This window comes from Rutidosis leptorrhynchoides, chromosome 2, assembly GCF_046630445.1.
Source record: "Rutidosis leptorrhynchoides isolate AG116_Rl617_1_P2 chromosome 2, CSIRO_AGI_Rlap_v1, whole genome shotgun sequence".
NCBI lineage: Eukaryota > Viridiplantae > Streptophyta > Magnoliopsida > Asterales > Asteraceae > Rutidosis > Rutidosis leptorrhynchoides.
The window spans coordinates 392,111,148-392,135,465 of record NC_092334.1 but is presented as its reverse complement, the minus strand read 5'-3'; the positions used below and the strand labels follow the sequence as shown (position 1 = coordinate 392,135,465).

Here is a 24,318-nt window from a genome sequence, read left to right as displayed (position 1 = left end):
TATCTTTAGGATTCGTGTCAATTAGGGTGTCTGTTTCCTAATTCTTAGATTACCAGACTTAATAAAAAGGGGCATATTCGATTTCGATAATTCAACCATAGAATGTAATTTCACGTACTTGTGTCTATTTTGTAAATCATTTATAAAACCTGCATGTATTCTCATCCCAAAAATATTAGATTTTAAAAGTGGGACTATAACTCACTTTCACAGATTTTTACTTCGTCGGGAAGTAAGACTTGGCCACTGGTTGATTCACGAACCTATAACAATATATACATATATATCAAAGTATGTTCAAAATATATTTACAACACTTTTAATATATTTTGATGTTTTAAGTTTATTAAGTCAGCTGTCCTCGTTAGTAACCTACAACTAGTTGTCCACAGTTAGATGTACAGAAATAAATCGATAAATATTATCTTGAATCAATCCACGACCCAGTGTATACGTATCTTAGTATTGATCACAACTCAAACTATATATATTTTGGAATCAACCTCAACCCTGTATAGCTAACTCCAACATTCACATATAGAGTGTCTATGGTTGTTCCGAAATATATATAGATGTCTCGACATGATAGGTCGAAACATTGTATACGTGTCTATGGTATCTCAAGATTACATCATATACAATACAAGTTGATTAAGTTATGGTTGGAATAGATTTGTTACCAATTTTCACGTAGCTAAAATGAGAAAAATTATCCAATCTTGTTTTACCCATAACTTCTTCATTTTAAATCCGTTTTGAGTGAATAAAATTGCTATGGTTTCATATTGAACTCTATTTTATGAATCTAAACAGAAAAAGTATAGGTTTATAGTCGGAAAAATAAGTTACAAGTCGTTTTTGTAAAGGTAGTCATTTCAGTCGAAAGAACGACGTCTAGATGACCATTTTAGAAAACATACTTCCACTTTGAGTTTAACCATAATTTTTGGATATAGTTTCATGTTCATAATAAAAATCATTTTCTCAGAATAACAACTTTTAAATCAAAGTTTATCATAGTTTTTAATTAACTAACCCAAAACAGCCCGCGGTGTTACTACGACGGCGTAAATCCGGTTTTACGGTGTTTTTCGTGTTTCCAGGTTTTAAATCATTAAGTTAGCATATCATATAGATATAGAACATGTGTTTAGTTGATTTTAAAAGTCAAGTTAGAAGGATTAACTTTTGTTTGCGAACAAGTTTAGAATTAACTAAACTATGTTCTAGTGATTACAAGTTTAAACCTTCGAATAAGATAGCTTTATATGTATGAATCGAATGATGTTATGAACATCATCACTACCTTAAGTTCCTTGGATAAATCTACTGGAAAAGAGAAAAATAGATCTAGCTTCAACGGATCCTTGGATGGCTCGAAGTTCTTGAAGCAGAATCAAGACACGAAAACAAGTTCAAGTAAGATCATCACTTGAAATAAGATTGTTATAGTTATAGAAATTGAACTAAAGTTTGAATATGATTATTACCTTGTATTAGAATGATAACCTACTGTAAGAAACAAAGATTTCTTGAGGTTGGATGATCACCTTACAAGATTGGAAGTGAGCTAGCAAACTTGAAAGTATTCTTGATTTTATGTAACTAGAACTTGTAGAATATATGAAGAACACTTAGAACTTGAAGATAGAACTTGAGAGAGATCAATTAGATGAAGAAAATTGAAGAATGAAAGTGTTTGTAGGTGTTTTTGGTCGTTGGTGTATGGATTAGATATAAAGGATATGTAATTTTGTTTTCATGTAAATAAGTCATGAATGATTACTCATATTTTTGTAATTTTATGAGATATTTCATGCTAGTTGCCAAATGATGGTTCCCACATGTGTTAGGTGACTCACATGGGCTGCTAAGAGCTGATCATTGGAGTGTATATACCAATAGTACATACATCTAAAAGCTGTGTATTGTACGAGTACGAATACGGGTGCATACGAGTAGAATTGTTGATGAAACTGAACGAGGATGTAATTGTAAGCATTTTTGTTAAGTAGAAGTATTTTGATAAGTGTATTGAAGTCTTTAAAAAGTGTATAAATACATATTAAAACACTACATGTATATACATTTTAACTGAGTCGTTAAGTCATCGTTAGTCGTTACATGTAAGTGTTGTTTTGAAACCTTTAGGTTAACGATCTTGTTAAATGTTGTTAACCCAATGTTTATAATATCAAATGAGATTTTAAATTATTATATTATCATGATATTATCATGTATGAATATCTCTTAATATGATATATATACATTAAATGTCTTTACAACGATAATCGTTACATATATGTCTCGTTTAAAAATCATTAAGTTAGTAGTCTTGTTTTTACATATGTAGTTCATTGTTAATGTACTTAATGATATGTTTACTTATCATAGTATCATGTTAACTATATATATATCCATATATATGTCATCATATAGTTTTTACAAGTTTTAACGTTCGTGAATCACCGGTCAACTTGGGTGGTCAATTGTCTATATGAAACATATTTCAATTAATCAAGTCTTAACAAGTTTGATTGCTTAACATGTTGGAAACATTTAATCATGTAAATATCAATCTCAATTAATATATATATATATAAACATGGAAAAGTTCGGGTCACTACATTTTTGACGCCAAATCTTTATTTTTGCAAGTTCTAACACCAAAACCACTTCAAAAACATTATATAAACTATATAGAAGCTATTTCTAACGACTATTGAGCATAACATACTTTCACTCAAGAACATAAAAACCCATTTAACAAGAATTAGAGCAATGATTCAAGCAAGCAAACCTGGTTTAATGATTACAAGGATGATAGAAATCAGCCCCTAAAGCTTCTTAATCCAATCTCTAACTTGAATCTATTAGGGTTTTGTGATGATGAAAGTTAGGTACGGGTCTTGTTCTTGACAAAAGTGAGAAATGATCGGAAGTATTCATGTTTAGATACTTTAAGTGGGTTATAAACTCATACCCCACAACACACAAGTATTTATCAGTTATATGATATTCTTTCGTTCCTCTTTAGGCGGTCCTAACGGAGTTCAATTCTAACAAACAAACCATTTCTGTGACCTTTGTCACAAACTGGTCTTGACCACATATTCAATTAATAATAAACATATTATTAAAATAAAAGCCTATTTTAAACACAAATATAAACTTAAGGGTAATTAAGTAATCTTACGTCTAACCCCGGTTTCAGTTTGTTACACTTCAAGGTGCTAGAACCACCAATGCTAGTTTCAGTTAGTAGATAGTACGCTAATAAAGCGTCAGAACCTCCATAGTAAGATAAAAAATAGACATGGTCAAAACCTGTCGAGTATATTATTTGCGAGCTAAATGACGGTGTGAAGACTAGAAGACATATAACTAGCAATATTTGCATGCGTATAAATATTGTATATACTTTTGAATCCACTTGTGGAAGCCCTTTATGATCCTAAATGGATAATAGCTATCCTAGATGCCCCAGTTTGAGAGAAATAAGGTATGGAACCTTCCAACAAAGTTAGCTCATGAGACTAACATTAGTACTACGTACGTGTTCATAAACAAGATGCATGGAAAATCAGTCCCGATTAGAAACAAGGCTAGACTAGCGATTCAAGCATTTAGACAAGAACAAGGGTAATATACTAGTTTCTTATTGCTGTTGTTCTCGTGAATACACAAGTAAAGAAGACGGATATATCATTTTTCCTATATAGTAACATAGAAAATTTTCGAAAATTACCAAGCATATTCAATTGTTTTCAAAGGCAGGGGCGAAACCATAATTCTAATTAATTGACGTCACAAAATATTATTGAAATATAACGATTGATAAAAATTTTAGTTGACAAAGTATGATGAGGCGCCCCATAAAAATAAGGGAAATTGCTCAAAATACCCTCATTTTCAAGAGTATTTAACAATATGCTCTCAAAAAATAAAAAAATTTCAGGAAATGTCCCTTATCCACGCATCCTGCACCACGCATGATGCGTGGATCTTGGTGTGTGATACGTGACTACGAGAAAATGACCAAAACATGCACTTTTACTCGCGAACACTGCGTGGCGCATGGTGCTTAGTGCTTGTTGAAGAAGAACTTTGAATGACCATATCTTTTGACTCGTAGCTCCGATTTAGACACCGTTTTTTTTTTAAATCGTGCATTTTTTCGAGATCTATCCGTTGGCAAACTCCCTAAATCGGACTAAATAAGTGATATACACATTTAAAAAAAAACGGTGACTAAATTGGAGCTATGAGTTAAAAGATATGGTCATTCAAAGTTTTTTCGTCATTCAAAGTTTTTTCCCAACAAGCACCAAGAACCAAGCACCATGCACCATACACGGTGCTTGGTGCGTGGTGCATGTTCGCGAATAAAGTGTATGTCTCGGTCATTTTCTAGTAACCACGTATCACACACCAAGATCCACGCATCATGCGTGGTGCATAATTCGTGGATAAGGGGTACTTCTTGTAATTTTCATTTTTAAGGACATATTGTTAATGATTCTTGAAAATGAGGATATTTTCACCAATTTTCCTTTTTAAAGTTACCTTCTAATACAAATGTTTTGTATAATATTTCTTTGTTGATAAATAAAAATTTGTAAATATTTACATTGAGTGAACTTTAACAAAATTTTAAAACATATTTTATGTAAAATTTAGCTGCTCTTAGTTCATTAAACTCCTATTAAATTTCGATGGTTGCCGCTTAGAGCTTAAATTGAACTTCAGACAGATTTAAACTAATGAAAATTTTATTCTACTATTTTCATAGTGTCTCACATTTTTTTTAAACCTACTTATTGGCCAAATTTTCATTCGAAAACAATCTCTCTATCTATGGAACATTGAGAGGAAAGACATTCTCTTCTATTGAGGTGTTTCACTCTGGGTATAGAAATAACTTCTCTTTATTCTAGGATAAAGGAATGATTGTCTACATCTTACCTCCATTATACCTCACATATGTGAAATTGAGTTTTGTTGTTGCATTTGTGTAAACTCTACCGTACGCCTAATACATAAAATAATGGATCACTTTATTTGTTAAGTCGACTTAAATATTGAATTTTACATAAAATAATGGATCACTTTATTTGTTAAGTCGACTTAAATATTAAATTAAGTGTCAAAGCTCACATATTAAATTAGTGCAATGTAAATAATGGTATGAAATAGTTTATAAGAAGGAATTATATATCAGGAGACTACCTAAATTTATTATTATGTGTTGCTAGGTCATCTTGTATTTGAAATTAATTTTATAGGCCACTCAAATTTTTCTTTTGTGTTTATAGGTCGTGATTGAGTAGGCCATCTAAGTTGTTGTGTTGTTGAACACATACCAAATCTGACTAAAATTTCATTAAAAATATAAAAATAACACAAATAACAAGCTTTATTTAATTAACATTATTTCTATAACGATTCGTTGATACAAAATACATGAGTATTTGCGTTTTGTTTGTATTTTTTTCAAAAAGATTTTAGTCGGATTTAATATATATGTAACAACTGAGTTGCCCAATGAAGCACACCACCCGGGTTCAATTCCTGGCTATGCCTAATGCGCAATTCACCCGGTTTTAGGTCTCGCGCTCGGGGGGCTTAATTACCCGAGGTTTTACCTTCTATGAAAGAGCCAATGTGCTCGTTTATAGGAGAGTTTCCTCGCTTACTAATATATATATATATATATATATATATATATATATATATATATATATATATATATATATATATATATATATATATATATATTGGTAGGATCAAGAGGGAAGTAACCAATCAGGTGGAAGCGGGGGCAAGCAAAAACTTTTTTTTTCGTTTTTTGAAAAAACTTTGTTCACGAACATTATAGATGGGATGAAAATATGAACATTTAGTAGAGACACTTTGTGATAAATGTTTTTATTTTGGCGGAAAAACGCTCGAAGAAGTAATATATAACAATTATCGTGTTTTCCGAGCGTATGTTGAGGTTTTAGCTATTGGGGTTTAGATATTAGGGTTTATAGGGTTTAGATATTAGGGTTTAGAAATTTAGGGTTTATTGTTAGATCTAGGGTTTAGATTTAGGATTTAGATTGAGTTTTTAACACGAACGGTTTAGAGTTTAGAGTTTAAGGTTTGGTGTTTTGGGTTTATGGAATAAACCCAAAACACCAAACCCTAAACCCTAAACACCAAACCCTAAACCCTAAACCCTAAACTCTAAATCGGGCTAAATTTTACTTCACAAAACATGGGAAAAAAAACGTTCATATTCTTCACGAACAATATTATCTTGAATGTTATTTTTGTCGATCGTTTTCCCGCCTAAATAATAACATTCATCACGAAGTGTCTCTTCTAAATGTTCATATTTTCGTGTGATCTCGATGCCGGAAAAAATTCCAAAAAAACGAGAAAAAAAAAATTTGCTTCCCCCCGCTTCCCCCCGATTGGTTACTTCCCCATTGATCCTGCCCATATATATATATATATATATATATATATATATATATATATATATATATATATAACAACATGCATACTTAGATGGCTTACAAAATCACTTTCAGATAAGAGTGACCTACAAACACGAAAAGGTGAACATGAGTGGCCTACAAAATTATTTTTAAATATGAGTGACTTACAAACAAAAATTAATAAACTTCGATAACCTTTTGATATTTAATTCTTTAAAAGAATTGTTAGGGAGGCACAAGTCTCCCCAATTCACCATGGACCCAAAACCAAGTGATCATCCATATTGATTTAATAATTTTTTGGGCCTCGGGTATGAGGTGTACATATAATTAGCTTAATGTTTATATTTCACTTTAATTTTTAGTAATTTTACTATATCTATTTAAATAGAGCTTCTTATATCTATTTAAATAGAGCTTCTTAATGCATAAATTGAATTTATAAAAAATTGAAGAGATATAGAGTACCATCTTTTTTTATGAAAAAATGGTCAAAATGCCCTCATTTTCAAAATTATTTAACAATATACTCTTAAAAATTCAAACTTGCAAGAAATGTCTAATGTCCATACATCACACATCACGGATGATGCGCGCAAGCCCGTGCGTGATGTCTGTGTACGAGTTATCAGCGAGACAACCATTTTTTCTCGCAAACTCGCACCACACACCAAGTACCACCGACGGTGCGTGGTGCATGGTGTTTGGTGTCAAAATGTCAGAAATTTGAATGGAGGTATCTTTTGACTCGTAGTTTCAATTTAGTCACCTTTTTTTTAAACCGTGTATTTTTTCAAGATCTATCTATTGGCAAACCAAATTTTCTCCAAAACGAAGCCTCAAAGACCTTCAATTTTGTTGTTTTATTAATTTTTTGACTTTTAAACGTATTTTTGACCGTTGATAAGTTGCTATAAAACATTCTAATATGCGATTCTTTAGATTTATCACCATTGTACACTAAAAGTACACGAAATCGGCTTGTTTCAACGATCAAAAGTGTGTTTAAATGTCAATATAAAAAAGGCAAAATAGAAGGTCTTCGACCAAAATTTATTCGAAACGAGGCCTCGAAGACCTTCAGTTTTGCTGCTTTTTTAATTTCAACTTTTAAATGTACTTTTTTTTAACAACGATTGGGATCACCCGAGGGGGACTAAACCACCCGTTGCGATCATCTCCCGTTTCGACTATGTCGATGCAGCGATAATAACCCCGCCCCCATCGCTGCCCGGGAGGAAACCTTGAAACCAATACAAGGGCACGACCAAGTAAAACCCTCCTCCCCTTTACCCCCCAAACGATATGGGAAAGGTGTCATGGGTGGATACTTCGTGGCAGGGATGAAATTGTGTTTTTAATATGTAGCCAACGGGGGTCGAACTCCTGACCTCCCCTAAAGAGGCAGACCACCAATCGTTGGACCACATCACAACTTCTTTAAATGCACTTTTGACCGTTGATAAGTTACTATAAACATTCTATTATGTGATTCATTAGATTTCTCACCAATGTACATTAAAAGTACACGAAATTGGCTTGTTATCAATAATCAAAAGTGCGTTTAAAAGTCAAAATTACAAAAATGCAAATTTGAAGGTCTTCGAGGCCTCGTTTCGAAAAATGTTTGGAAAAAACTGCCTGCGCCAGTTTGCCAACAGATAGAACACAAAAAGATACACGATTACAAAAATGATGGTTACTAAATCGAAGATACGAGTCAAAAGATATGTCTATTTAAATTTCTTTCCAACAAGCACTAAACACCAAACACCCATGCACCAAGCACCACACACGGTACTTATTGCGTGGTTTTTGGTGTGTGTTTACGAGCAAAAACTGCTGTCTAGCTGAATATCTAAGAAACATTCATCATGCACGAGCTTGCACGCGTCATATGTTATGGATGATGCGTGATTTTTCATGATTTCAATTTTTCTAATAACATATTATTAAAGACTTTCGAAAAAAGGCATTTTTCCGTATTGTTGAAACTAGTGAAATGACCCGTGGAACCACAGATTTGTTTTAATGAAACAGTTTAACGATAAGTTTTAGATAGTTACTGAACTTAAATACTAAATTCATTTAGTTTAATGACCATAAGAACCACGGATTATGACTTAGAAATTTTCGTTGTTTTTACAAACATATTGATATACTTAACTTGGTCAGAATAAATGAACTACATTTATTTTCCCATGACCTTCTTTCAATTTTCATCACAATTACTATTTTCTTTGTCATAAAAGCCTACATTACAACATCTGATTGAGATGTATATTTCGTATACATATGTAACGTAATTAATCTTGTAAAGAGAAATTATATTTGAATAATAATAATAATAATAAAGTTTGCTCTAAAATTGAGTATTTATATTTTTAATAATAATTATTAGTAACAACAAAAGCCTCATTATTTAAAAAAAATAAAATTTAAATACAATTATTATATGAATATTGTAAATATGCTTCAAAGTTTGTACATTTGTTCATGGAGTGTTTTGTAAAAGATTCTACAATTTGTTTTAAAGTTTGTACATATGGTCATGAGGATATTTTATCATAAGGTTGTACATAATGCTTCAAATATTGTACATATGTTAATGGAGGTGTTTTATCATAAAATTGTATATAATGCTTCAAATATTATACATATGATCATGATAGTGTTTTATTATAAGGTTGTACATAATGTTTTATATATTATACAATGAACATGTTAATATTTTTATTAAATATAATTAATTATTTTAATGACATCGGACTTAGAAATCTTTTCTTTATGTTTGAATTTTTTTTTAAGTTTGAATAATTCTTATTTATGACATCATCATTTTAGAAATTTATATGATAGTATAAATTGCATATCACACAATCCATTTGACTTTTTTTCGAATATATGTTGCATAAAGAGGAAATATAAAGTATACTAGTGAAATGACCCGTGAGAACACGGGTTTGTTTAAACGAAACAGTTTAATAATATGTTTTACGCATTAAGTGAATATAAATGTTAAAGTCATTTAGTTTATTGCCCCGTGGAACGACGGATTCCGACTAAGAAACTTGCCGTTGATTTTACAAACATAAAGTTCGCTCAGTTGAGTATTTATATTTATATTTTTAATAATAATAATAATAATAATTAATAATAAATGCCTTTTAAATTATTTTAGAAAAAATAAAATTACAATTTATGAGAGATTAATATTTCCTTTGATAAAAGATTTCGTATTATTTTTTAAATTAAATTAATATATATAATTATGACATCATTATTATAAAAATTAAGCTTAATGATGACATCATCATTTTAGAGGTTTATTAGACTATATAGGTTGTAGAGATTGAGCTAAACCGTGTGATATTGTGATATGAATGATAAGAGCTCAAATTACGGATTACACGTCACAATCTATTAATCAAATTGAAATTTAAATAGGGTGAGGATAAAACTGATTTAAATAGTGCTAAAATTATGGGATAAAATTGAGTTTTTGCTAATTTGTGAACGTGTATGTGGACAAATAGTCACACATTTCTTAAATGATCAAATCATCACATTATTTACAATAATTATTTCGTAATTATAGCTAATATACTGAATACTCAAAATTACAGAGTAATAATTTATTTAAGTTAGTTACTATAAGTACAATTTTTTTAAATCTAAAATAATTAGAATTAATGACATCATTTAATTGACCTAGACTTTTTTTTATTTTATTTTTTTTATTTTTTCTTAACAAAAGAATTAGCCTAATAATCATCATTATAGGATTTTAAAATTAGTTACCATAAGTACAATATTGTTTAATTATAAAATACTTATGATTAATGACATCATCTAAGTGATCTAAATTTTTTTATTTTTTATTTTATTTTAACTAAACAATTAACTTAATAATGATATTATCATTATAAAATTTTAATAGAAATTATAAAATAGATAGATAGATTGATACCAAAAGACTGAGTTTACTATACAAAGTCCATTTGAGGCCCATCAATAAATACAACGCCCAAACCAAAGCGTGAATACCTATACCTAACCAAATTGGAAGGCAAAACACGAAACAAGCCCTAATTCCGACATCCGGATCATATCAATTGGTGAAATTTCACTTAACGATTCCTGACTTGGTACGCTTTTGTTTAATTTTTAATTACTGGAATTTTTTTTAATCGCTAATTGCTTGATTTCATGACTAATTAAGATGCTATACAGTCGGTTGTATTCACCTGTTGCTTCAAATTTTGTGATTTCAATCATCTTGTACGTATTATTTAATTTGTAAATAAATGTTTAAAAAATTGAAATGTATGATAGTTAGGGAACTACAAAATCATGTTGCACCATATAGTTGGCCTTATGAATGACCTTCATATCTAGTGCAATCTTATATTTGCCATAGTTAAGAATTTAATGAATTTTATATGCTCAATAGAAACTTGTACTCAGGGCTTATATGATATGGAAAATGATTAGTTGAAATGAAAGGTTGATTTTTTAGTGAAGGGAATGGTAACTAGACACTATGATACTTGAAATTGGTAGAATCGCCTATTATTTGATATATACAGATACAGACGAATTATATGGGAATTGATTAGCAGAAACGTTGAAGTTTGACTTCATGATTCACGATTAAAATGATTCTGTCAGAAATTTTGTATTAGTGGGTCATGGTAGGATTCAAGTAATATGAGATGTGAGGGAGAATGGGATGATTCCTTATATGATATAAGGTCATTCAAGTATAAGTTATATCTACTGACACACAGTTCGACTCCCGTAGGCCGAGGGGTGCAGCATTGCACATAAGGTTGCCTCTTAACCTTTGAATTCCACCCAAGGGTGCCTTTCGCACATCGCGCGTTGAGGGGGCAGTGTGTGTGTTGGGGGGGGTGGGGGGGGGTGGGGGGGTGGGGGGGGGGTTACCGCCCATGCCCTCGGATTGGGCCGGGTTTTCTTCTGGGCAGCAGTTGGGGGCGGGTTATGCAACTGCGGGAGATGAAGGCGTGGGTGCTTTAGTCCCCTGGGTGATCCCAAACTACTGTTAAAAAAAAAAAAAAAAATGTGCTGAATCTGATAGTTTTAATTCGAGAGATTGTACATGAAAAATCTAATACAATTAGTTAATACTATAAGAATCTGATAGTGGTATTTTCTGAAAAATAATCTGTGCTGGACATACATGCGTATTTATGCCTCTGTAATACAATTCCCGAAGTTATTAAAGTGTTTTCAGCATCCTCATTGTTTTGAAGTATATTAACGTTGTTAATTTCACGTTTTATTATAATTTTTTATTTGTGGTTCAGTTGTAGATTTTGTGGCTATATGGAACGGAACAGGCGGTCCTCTTTCAAGAAACGATCTAACTCTCATATTAAGCAAGGTGGTAATAAAAGAGGAAAATTCAATGAGCAATCTTCAGAAACATCTCAGACTTCAGAAACAGTCTACCGATTATTATGTCCATCAAGAAAAATCGGTAGTGTCATCGGAAAAGGTGGTGGAATAATCAAATCTTTACGAGAAGAAACGGGAGCTAAAATTACTGTTGCCGAGATCGTACCTGGTTCAGAAGAAAGAGTAATAACAGTAAATAGTCCATCTGCAATGTTGCCATTACAAAATAACCATGACATGGAGTTGTATTGTGCAGCCCAAGATGCTTTATTAAGAATTCACGATAGGATTGTTGCGGAAGATTTAATTGGTGGAACTGAAAATAGTGATGATATTGAGGTAATTGCACGCATGCTTGTTCCAAATAATACTGTTGGGTGTGTAATTGGTAAAAAAGGTGATGTCATTACTAGATTAAGGAGTGAGACTGGTGCGGGTATACGTGTTTTGCCTACAGATCAGCATCCTACATGTGCTTTAAGTACTGATGAGCTGGTGCAGGTAATTTTATTTTTTTTCATACTAATAATGTATGTTGTATCTTTATAAAGACACATGGGGAGTTTGTTACGTTATCCACTTATATATACCAACAAATTGTATTAAAACATTACCAACATTTTATTTGTTATCGGTGATGTGGTATTTTCTACTTCCTAAATAATTCAAATATTACTGGCTAGGTTTTTTTTTTTTTTTTTGGTCTCCTGTAACAATCAAGATTTAGGTGTTGTTTGTTTTTTAAGATGTTTTTGTAGATTTGGAACCATGTCTATAGAGAAGATGTGGCCTGAGGGTGTATGCTAAATTGTGAAGATTGTTTGTTTTTATGTCTGCAAAATAAGTTAATCATGTCTGCAACACTTAGAAGCATGTTTCTAAGTCTTCGAGTTTGCAAACAGAATAAGACATTATTTAATCTTATGTATTCAGAAAAACAAACAGTCTGCAAAAAAAAAAAACATGGCGCAAAAAACATGGCGCGCAGACATAAGACATGATAAGATTTGCAGATTGAAAAACAAACAACACCTTAAATTTTAAGTAAAAAGCTTATCATTTATACGAGTTAATTTAAATTTAAATATATATATGATCTGTGCAGATATCAGCCATACCATCTATTGCAAAAAGAGCACTTTATGAAGTGTCTACATTATTGCATCATAATCCACGCAAGGACAAACCTCCATCGAGTTACCATTCCGCAGGCGGCCATGGATCGGTTCGTCCCGGTCCTCCATCGGAAAATATGTCTCCTATGAATTTGATGCGACCTGAACGTGGTGCACCGTCCTTATCGTGGATGGGCATGTACAATAACGAGCCCCCCAGATTTGGAAATGATGGCTTTAATGGTGATCATGCTGCTGTTGCTGCTCATAGTGAGGATACAGTTGAGTTTTCAATGAAAATTCTTTGTTCTGAAAGAAAAATTGGTGGGATTATTGGTAAGGGGGGATCGAATGTTAGGCAGTTGCAACAACAAACTGGAACAAGTATTGATGTGGATGATAAATTACCAGACTCAGATGAGCGAGTCATTCGTGTGTCTTCATTTGAGGTCAGTAACCTTTTTATTGATCTGTATTTACTGTTTGCATTTACACCATTAATCATTCGTATTTATTTAACAATGCAAATTAGAGGTTACCGACTGGGCAGTTTGGGGTAACGCCTCAAGAATTTTTAGGTAGTTGTTGAAATAGTTCGTTTTTTTATCATTCAAAAAGTTTCTATTTTTATATAAATTTTGTATCAAGTATCATTATAAAAGTTCTATTATTTCTTTCTCTATTTCTATTTCTATAATAATAATAAGGAATTTGTGGATTAAATAGTGGTACATTTAAAGGTTGTTATTTTCAATAGGGGGTGGTTTAAATGTACAAACAAAATTTGCATGTCTTAATTCCTTACTGACAACCCGTCATTAGAAAATTTTTAAAAATAATAATAATTTCTACCGAATAAAGGGTTTTGGAGTTTATATGCATAAAAAAGTTATTTTTGAGGTGAATTTGCCTGTTCGACCTGTTTATTAGAGCTGGGTATGTAACCTGTCATAGTTAACAAAATTAGTTAAGTTGGCCCATATCTTACAAATGGATGATTAATTAGTGCTTGCGGTGAATCATTTCAGGATTTAAGGAACCCAAGGTCAAATACAATCGATACAGTTCTATTTCTTCAAGATAAAACAACCGAATTCAATGAGAAAGGGATGGTTACTTCGAGACTCCTCATTCCATCTAATAAAATCGGTTGCATCATTGGACAAGGAGGTCAAGTAATTAATGAAATGAGGAGAAGAACAAGAGCAGACATTCGTGTATACTCTGACGATGAAAAACCCATATGCGCAGATGAAGATGAAGAGCTTGTGCAGGTAATTTCCAAAAAATGTCAATTGTAAATATTATTTTCCTTTAATGTTTTTACTATAAGCTTTAATTTACAATTGCAATCACAATTTTAGGTGTCTGGGAGTTATGGTGTCGCTAAAGATGCTTTGGCTGAGATAGCATCAAGATTTAGAGCGAGATGTTTCCGGGATGCAAACCCTGAAACCGAGCCTGCTCCACTACCAGGAATTATGCCACAAGGAAACTTAGCAGTTCGAGGACCGCCTCCTTTTATTGGCATACGAGGTGGTCCGCCGCCAGGTGGCTATGCACCAGCACCTTTTCAGGTTAGTCTAAACCTGTCCTTATTAAAAATATTAGTTAGGGCATATAATGGTAACACAACAATTTTAGCTCAAGCATATAATGGTCCTTATAAAAAATTTAGGATGTTGCACAGTGTTTATGGTGTTCATTTTACCGATGCTTTATTAGAAGAATGAATTGTGAATTTAACGGTATCAATTGTTGTAAAAAACCCCGATTATTACCAATTAATCCCCGTTTACTCATTTTTAAGAACGAACCGATTCGATTTTCCAATATCCGTTAATTAACCGGTCAACGTTGGTCAAAGTTAAAATTGGTCAACATTTTAATATGAATTTAAACTAGAACTTTAGAGCTTTTGAGCAAATGAACGATTATTGTTATATTTTGGTAATTGTGTTAAAGTTTAAGTTTATGGTTTTTTTTTTTTCTTCTTCATATTTTCACATAAAGTTTTGAAATTTATTATTTAAATGTATTAAATAAATGTCCAATCCGATTAATCCCCTATTAATCCCCGAGTTACCGCTTACTCTCTCCAAAGTCCCGACCGAGTACTCCCGAGTAGCTAGTTTTTTGTAACCTTGACGGTATGGACTTGAATTGTGAATTTAAAAGTATGCATTGTTGTAAAAAATCCTGAATATTGCCTATTAATCCCCGTTTACTCTTTTTTAAGAACTGGCTGATTCGATTTTTCAATATCTGTTTAATTAACCGGTCAACGTCGGTCAAAGTTAAAATTGGTCTCGCATTTTTTTATGAATTTAAATTAGAATTAGAATTTTAAAGCTTTTGAACAGTTGAACAATTATGTTTATATTTTGACAATTATGTTAAAGTTAATGTTTATGTTTACGTTTATGTTACCGCCTACTCTCTCCAAAGTCCTCACTGAGTACTCCCCGAGAGATTATCTTGTAACGTTTTCTTATGTATGATGTTGTTGCTATAAAGATAAAGGTTTATGATCGTTTTTTGAAAATAAGCTTTTCTCATTCTTAATTGATACGATTCTGAGGTGATAAAATTTTTGTGCTAAAATATTATTATTTATATGAAGGGCGCTGGATTAGAGTATGGATCTAATTATCCACCACCTCCAAGGGATTATGCACCTCATACGTATGCCCCTCCTCCTATGGGATACGCACCTCATGCTTACACAGTTCCTCCACATGCGTATGGGTAACATACTAGTTTCTTATTGCTCCTGTTCTCGTAAATGAAAATGGCAAATCGGGCGGGTAGAATGGGCCTGGGTAATGGGTCAAAATGGGTAATTTCACTATGACTTGGTTCTGGTAATTTTAATGGGAATGTGTATATGAATACATTTTTAAATTTATATTGTTCCGATACTAATCTGTTTTTTATAACGTGATCTGCAAGATTTGTGTGCTTTAAAGAAACACTTTGGGAGACCTTTTAACAGTTTGGCTTACTCAAAAATGAATCTGTTTAAATTACTAAAATATATCTGTTTAAATTACTTACCTCTTGCCTTTTGGTTATTTGTTAGCTAGATCAATACGTTTGTTTATTTTTTATATAGGTATCCTGGTGCTGCAGATGTGAATATGCCAAACAGTGGACAAGTTTCTGGTGTGACACCTGTAAATCACAATATTAGTGAGGTCAAGGTATGATTAAGCAATTGGTTTAACTAATAATAAACTAAAGTGGTTATACTCTTTTAAATTCTGAACCATTTTTATTACAGGTTGAAGCTCCATATGTTGTTGGTCCCGAACCCGTTGCTGAAATGCATGGTTCTTCCCAACAAGACATCTCAGGTGGTTCAGGTGGACAAAACAATAATCCTCATCAGGTCCTGTCTTATGATACCTACGGTACTCAGCAAGGTCCCTTTTCAGATATGAACCCATCTTCACACACATCGTACACCGAGACCACCACTAATACTACTCATCCAGTCTACCCTCCCCAACAAGTCCATTACCCTGAGACGTCTTATCAGTACGCACACGGACCCGGACCCGGACCCTAGAAGTTGGCGCATACTCGAACCATGGTTTACCAAAACTTTTGCAAGACACCAACCGTCGACCGACTCTTAGAACGTTGACCAGACTTCAGAGACTATTGTATGATTTTGCACAATCTTTTGAGGCCTTTTCTTGCCTAAAACTCCAGACTTAATTTGTTGTCTGACTTTTGGTTAGGTGTCCCTTGACATGTTATTTTCTGCTTTATTCAGATGATGTCCACACATTTTTCAGACTTATGGGAATCTCTTTAATTTGTGCTCAAAATTAATATATTGACCAAACCTAGGTTGGGTGTATACCACCCAAGTGCTCAAGTTTGTTTGGTTATCGTAAAAAAGCGAAATTTTGGGCTGGATTTGTGCTTTACCAAGCCTGACAAACGCAGGTTCAAACTTGGCTTCTATTCGGCCCCAAGGTTCAACACGTATGGACTAAAACTTAATGTCACTTTTTTTTAGAAGTTATTCCCCGATGAATCGAGGCTAGTAGTAAACTAAATATATGTAAGTCACATGTTGAAATGTGTTTACTAAAGTAACTAAAGAAATTGACTTGTTAGGATTGCCATATTCCATTTTCGACACGCCATATGACCATGGTTGTAAAAGTCGGTTGACTAGGCCAGTTGGTCCTTGTCTAGTCGGGAATATGAAGTAGTCCGACCTGACTAGGCCAAGTTGGTTAAAATTCACCGGTCATCGACGGATCAAAATGGGTCACAAAGATAGATTTAGCTGCTAAAGTCATCTTTAGTTGGTCAAAATTGGTCCGTCAAAAACAATCAATATCAAAAGGCATTCAATATCCAATTAGTTCGCGACTTGACTGACTAGTAACTGACGTGACTTACTAATCCCAACTTGACCGAAGCAAATTCCCGGTTACAGACTTTTGCAATCTTGAATATAATAGACGTCGTGTAGTGGATGGAATAATGTGCACCCTTTTGTTCCTGTTATACTTTAAAATTATGATTATGATGATTTAGGACTGCTTAGGTGACTGCTTAGGTTCCGTTCAGACATTAAGCTTACTTTTGCCTATTGGATTGTAATTGTAATTTCTCTAGAAAGGGCATATAGAAGTCCTTATCAAGTACATATTTGTTATTAGCTTTTTTTTAGCTTCGGGAATGTTATTTTATTTTTTCCGAACGATATTTTTATTGTTTCTCTAGAAAGGGCATAAAACGATATTTTTTTTTTTAGCACGGGTGCGTGTTTGTGTTTGTTTACGTGTGTACTGCTTGTAGTCTTGTACATCATTATTGAGGCAGTTACGTTTCATGGTTTTTTATGAAGATCAAAGATCAAATACATGATTATCTTCGATAAGAATGTTACATAAAAGTGTTGTAATTACGTCTAATATAATTTATGTTTTTTTTTGGATGTTACATGTATGATTGTATCTGAATTTTCATAGGCGTAATGCTAAAGTTACAAAAACTTTACAAAAGAATTTTTATAAAATGACATAAGGTGACCAATCAAATAAATTTTGTATCATCACACTTGCTTCTCTTGCATGCTCTAATTTTTTTCCCGACAAAGAAAAACGAAAACTTTTATAAATACGGTGAACGTTTTCGAGTAGATACGGTCTTTCAACAAAGGGTACAATGAGAACTTTGATGAGGCTTATAACTAGAAAGCGGCAAACTTACGAACTATATATACTGTAGTGACCCGAACTTTTCCATGTTTATATATATTAATTGAGATTGATGTTTACATGATTAAATGTTTCCAACATGTTAAGCAATCAAACTTGTTAAGACTTGATTAATTGAAATAGGTTTCATATAGACAATTGACCACCCAAGTTGACCGGTGATTCACGAACGTTAAAACTTGTAAAAACTATATGATGACATATATATGGTTATATATATAGTTAACATTATATTATGATAATTAAACATATCATTAAGTATATTAACAATGAACTACATATGTAAAAACAAGACTACTAACTTAATGATTTTGAAACGAGACATATATGTAACGATTATCGTTGTAACGACATTTAATGTATATATATCATATTAAGAGATATTCGTACATCATAATATCTTGATAATATAATAATTTAAAATCTCTTTTGATATTATAAACATTGGGTTAACAACATTTAACAAGATCGTTAACCTAAAGGTTTCAAAACAACACTTACATGGTACGACTAACGATGACTTAACGACTCAGTTAAAATGTATATACATGTAGTGTTTTAATATGTATTTATACACTTTTGAAAGACTTCAATACACTTATCAAAATACTTCTACTTAACAAAAATGCTTACAATTACATTCTCGTTCAGTTTCATCAACAATTCTACTCGTATGCACCCGTATTCGTACTCGTACAATACACAGCTTTTAGATGTATGTACTATTGGTATATACACTCCAATGATCAGCTCTTAGCAGCCCATGTGAGTCACCTAACACATGTGGGAACCATCATTTGGCAACTAGCATGAAATATCTCATAAGATTACAAAAATATGAGTAATCATTCATGACTTATTTACATGAAAACAAAATTACATATCCTTTATATCTAATCCATACACCAACGACCAAAAACACCTACAAACACTTTCATTCTTCAATTTTCTTCATCTAATTGAACTCTCTCAAGTTCTATCTTCAAGTTCTAAGTGTTCTTCATAAATTCCAAAAGTTCTAGTTTCATAAAATCAAGAATACTTTCAAGTTTGCTAGCTCACTTCCAATCTTGTAAGGTGATCATCCAACCTCAAGAAATCTTTGTTTCTTACAGTAGGTTATCATTCTAATACAAGGTAATAATCATATTCAAACTTTGGTTCAATTTCTATAACTATAACAATCTTATTTCAAGTGATGATCTTACTTGAACTTGTTTTCGTGTCATGATTTTGCTTCAAGAACTTTGAGCCATCCAAGGATCCATTGAAGCTAGATCCATTTTTCTCTTTTCCAGTAGGTTCATCCAAGGAACTTAAGGTAGTAATAATGTTCATAACATCATTCGATTCATACATATAAAGCTATCTTATTCGAAGGTTTAAACTTGTAATCACTAGAACATAGTTTAGTTAATTCTAAACTTGTTCGCAAACAAAAGTTAATCCTTCTAACTTGACTTTTAAAATCAACTAAACACATGTTCTATATCTATATGATATGCTAACTTAATGATTTAAAACCTGGAAACACGAAAAACACCGTAAAACCGGGTTTACGCCGTCGTAGTAACACCGCGGGCTGTTTTGGGTTAGTTAATTAAAAACTATGATAAACTTTGATTTAAAAGTTGTTATTCTGAGAAAATGATTTTTATTATGAACATGAAACTATATCCAAAAATTATGGTTAAACTCAAAGTGGAAGTATGTTTTCTAAAATGGTCATCTAGACGTCGTTCTTTCGACTGAAATGACTACCTTTACAAAAACGACTTGTAACTTATTTTTCCGACTAGAAACCTATAATTTTTTTGTTTAGATTCATAAAATAGAGTTCAATATGAAACCATAGCAATTTGATTCACTCAAAACGGATTTAAAATGAAGAAGTTATGGGTAAAACAAGATTGGATAATTTTTCTCATTTTAGCTACGTGAAAATTGGTAACAAATCTATTCCAACCATAACTTAATCAACTTGTATTATATATTATGTAATCTTGAGATACCATAGATACGTATACAATGTTTCGACCTATCATGTCGACACATCTATATATATTTCGGAACAACCATAGACACTCTATATGTAAATGTTGGAGTTAGCTATACAGGGTTGAGGTTGATTCCAAAATATATATAGTTTGAGTTGTGATCAATACTGAGATACGTATACACTGGGTCGTGGATTGATTCAAGATAATATTTATCGATTTATTTCTGTACATCTAACTGTGGACAACTAGTTGTAGGTTACTAACGAGGACAGCTGACTTAATAAACTTAAAACATCAAAATATATTAAAAGTGTTGTAAATATATTTTGAACATACTTTGATATATATGTATATATTGTTATAGGTTCGTGAATCAACCAGTGGCCAAGTCTTACTTCCCGACGAAGTAAAAATCTGTGAAAGTGAGTTATAGTCCCACTTTTAAAATCTAATATTTTTGGGATGAGAATACATGCAGGTTTTATAAATGATTTACAAAATAGACACAAGTACGTGAAACTACATTCTATGGTTGAATTATCGAAATCGAATATGCCCCTTTTTATTAAGTCTGGTAATCTAAGAATTAGGGAACAGACACCCTAATTGACGCGAATCCTAAAGATAGATCTATTGGGCCTAACAAACCCCATCCAAAGTACCGGATGCTTTAGTACTTCGAAATTTATATCATATCCGAAGGGTGTCCCGGAATGATGGGGATATTCTTATATATGCATCTTGTTATTGTCGGTTACCAGGTGTTCACCATATGAATGATTTTTTTCTCTATGTATGGGATGTGTATTGAAATATGAAATCTTGTGGTCTATTGTTACGATTTGATATATATAGGTTAAACCTATAACTCACCAACATTTTTGTTGACGTTTTAAGCATGTTTATTCTCAGGTGATTATTAAGAGCTTCCGCTGTCGCATACTTAAATAAGGACAAGATTTGGAGTCCATGCTTGTATGATATTGTGTAAAAACTGCATTCAAGAAACTTATTTTGTTGTAACATATTTGTATTGTAAACCATTATGTAATGGTCGTGTGTAAACAGGATATTTTAGATTATCATTATTTGATAATCTACGTAAAGCTTTTTAAACCTTTATTGATGAAATAAAGGTTATGGTTTGTTTAAAAATGAATGCAGTCTTTGAAAAACGTCTCATATAGAGGTCAAAACCTCGCAACGAAATCAATTAATATGGAACGTTTTTAATCAATAAGAACGGGACATTTCAGTTGGTATCCGAGCGATGGTCTTAGAGAACCAGAAAATTTGCATTAGTGTGTCTTATCGAGTTTGTTAGGATGCATTAGTGAGTCTGGACTTCGACCGTGTTTTCTTTAAAAATGATTGCTTAACATTTTTGTTGGAAACTATATATTTTTAACATATGAATATTATGTGATATATTAATCTCTTAACGTGTTTGATATTATGTGATAGATGTCTACCTCTAGAACAAGTCCCATTGACTCACCTAATAATAATGAAGAGTCAAATGTAAATTGGAATGATTTGTGGACTGATTCACAAGTTCCCGAAGAGGAACCGGAAGAAGAGTCGGAACCGGAAGAAGAATCGGAACCGGAAGAAGAATCGGAACCGGATGAAGAAATAGAACCGGTGGGGGAAATAATAAAACGGTTAAGTAAAAGAAAATCCTCAACCAACCGACCAAAGTTAATTATGGTCAATGGTGTTTCCGCCAAGGAAGCAAAATATTGGGAGGATTACCAATTCTCCGATGAATCGGATTCCGACGAGAATTCCGATGATGTTATAGAAATTACCCCAACTGAATTTAAAAAGGCAAAAGAAAATAATAAGGGAAAGGGCATAAAAATAGAGAAATCTAATTCCAACCCCGATGAACTTTATATGTATCGTCAACCCCCGAAGTCCTTAAGTTGTAACAATGACCCGGGAACCTCTAAACCACCAGGTTTTTCTAAACCAATGTGGACAACGACGGCTCGTATTAGGGGAACATCATATATCCCTAGAAACTTGGCAAAACGAACCAAAACCGAAGAAGAAGAAATGAGCGAGTCGGAATAAGATAGTTGTATTCGTGTGGTGTAATATATGGAATATAGTGTTCTTATGCTTTATGATATATGTAAAAATTGCTTGTATTAATAAGTATTTTTTTTATGAATCTAACTCTTGTCTATTTTACAGTTTAAAAACACAAAATGGATAGACAACCCAATATTTTAAGAGACCTACCCGGAGACATGATTGATGAAATCTTGTCTAGAGTCGGCCAGAATTCTTCGGCACAACTATTTAAGGCGAGATCAGTTTGTAAGACATTCGAAGAACGTTCCAAGAATGTCTTGGTTTATAAGAGACTTTCGTTTGAAAGATGGGGGATATCACATTGGGAAACCCATAAGTTACGATGTGTTTACTTTGACGCATATATTGCGGGGAACCCAAATGCTATTTTACGCAACGGGTTAAGAAATTATTTTGACTCAATATATCCGAATATTGGACTTCGTGATTTAGAAAAAGCGGCTAACATGCAACATAAAGAAGCATGTTATGCTTACGGATTAGTAATGTTCGCTTCTCACCAAAGTGAGAACAAGAACATCGGGCTACAACTATTAAACAAAACGTTTCCACAAGTGACGGAGTCGGTAATTGGGGTAAGAAATGAGGTTTTTAGATTATTACGGGACTGTTGGACATTACGTAACCCTCGTCCCTTTGATGACGTTACAACACGCTGTCTTATCAACGGCCATAACGGTTATGTTGCACAAGACCAAGGATGGGAAGTAGTCCTAGTAAAACCAGAATGCATGACTTGTTTCTGGACGTATGAATTACGTGTCTTTATTGCCTTTGCTGAACGACTTGTGTACTAGCTAGAATTGTCTTCACAACTATCTTGTATCAAAGTTATTGTGTGCTATATTTCATGCTTTATGTAAAATAAGCGGTATTGTAAGTTTGTAAAATATTGTATAAAAGTTTGAACGCGAAATATTATTATAATCAGTTTTTCATATAGAATTGTAGTAGTTGAATTGTATATTAGCTACTAAGTATGAACTTAACGGGTAGGTACTACCCGAATTTAAACTTATAAAACGCTAATATGAAGAAAAAGCTTTTATAAATGAGTTCATATTATGCTACGAAATACTATTAACTACTCTTAATATTCTGTATGATTAACTTGTTCCATTTAACTATTTTGAAGGAAATGGCACCGACTACTCGACACACCGTGAATATGAATGAAGAGGAATTCCGTACTTTTCTAGCTTCAAACATAGCCGCAGTACAGGCTGCGCTACATACCAACAATAACCTTGGATCTAGCAGTACAGGAAATCGTGTAGGATGCACCTACAAAGAATTCACTGCCTGCAAACCTTTGGAATTTGATGGAACCGAAGGACCGATCGGATTGAAACGGTGGACCGAGAAGGTTGAATCGGTGTTTGCCATAAGTAAGTGTACTGAAGAGGACAAAGTGAAGTACGCTACGCATACCTTCACAGGTTCTGCGTTAACATGGTGGAATACCTATCTAGAGCAAGTGGGACAAGATGATGCGTACGTACTACCGTGGTCAGCATTCAAGCACTTGATGAACGAGAAGTACCGTCCCAGAACCGAGGTCAATAAGCTCAAGACAGAACTTAGAGGGTTACGAACCCAAGGATTTGATATTACCACGTACGAAAGACGATTCACAGAATTGTGCCTATTGTGTCCAGGAGCATTCGAAGATGAGGAAGAGAAGATCGACGCATTTGTGAAAGGATTACCAGAAAGAATCCAAGAAGATATAAGTTCACACGAGCCCGCCTCCATACAACAGGCATGTAGAATGGCTCACAAACTAGTGAACCAGATTGAAGAAAGAATTAAAGAACAGACTGCTGAAGAGGCCAATGTGAAGCAAGTCAAAAGAAAGTGGGAGGAAAACGGTGATAAGAATCACCAATACCACAACAACAGCAATTACAACAATAATCGCAACAATTATCCCAACAATCGCAAC

General features: G+C 32.9%; 1 protein-coding gene across 2 annotated transcripts; it reads left to right on the top strand.

Moving 5' to 3' along the window:
• The first annotated feature begins 10,498 nt into the window (after positions 1-10,498).
• Positions 10,499-16,756, top strand: LOC139892161 (KH domain-containing protein At4g18375-like). 2 transcript variants are annotated; one of them, XM_071875200.1, is made up of 8 exons: positions 10,499-10,636; positions 11,819-12,410; positions 13,015-13,473; positions 14,053-14,298; positions 14,389-14,601; positions 15,648-15,766; positions 16,140-16,227; positions 16,308-16,756. In XM_071875200.1, the coding sequence occupies exons 2-8, from the start codon at positions 11,838-11,840 to the stop codon at positions 16,593-16,595; spliced, it is 1,986 nt and encodes a 661-aa protein (XP_071731301.1). In that variant the 5' UTR covers positions 10,499-10,636; positions 11,819-11,837; the 3' UTR covers positions 16,596-16,756. The 2 variants fall into 2 exon arrangements, with proteins under 2 accessions (XP_071731301.1, XP_071731300.1); XM_071875199.1 differs by having other exon boundaries at positions 15,648-15,772.
• The last annotated feature ends 7,562 nt before the right edge of the window (positions 16,757-24,318 follow it).

Coding starts and splice junctions, on each gene's coding strand:
- LOC139892161 (XM_071875199.1), top strand. CDS start 11,838: ATGGAACGGAACAGGCGGTCCTCTTTCAAGAAACGATCTAACTCTCAT. Junction 13,474..14,052: donor TTCGTGTGTCTTCATTTGAG/GTCAGTAACCTT, acceptor GAATCATTTCAG/GATTTAAGGAACCCAAGGTC. Junction 16,228..16,307: donor ACAATATTAGTGAGGTCAAG/GTATGATTAAGC, acceptor TTTTTATTACAG/GTTGAAGCTCCATATGTTGT.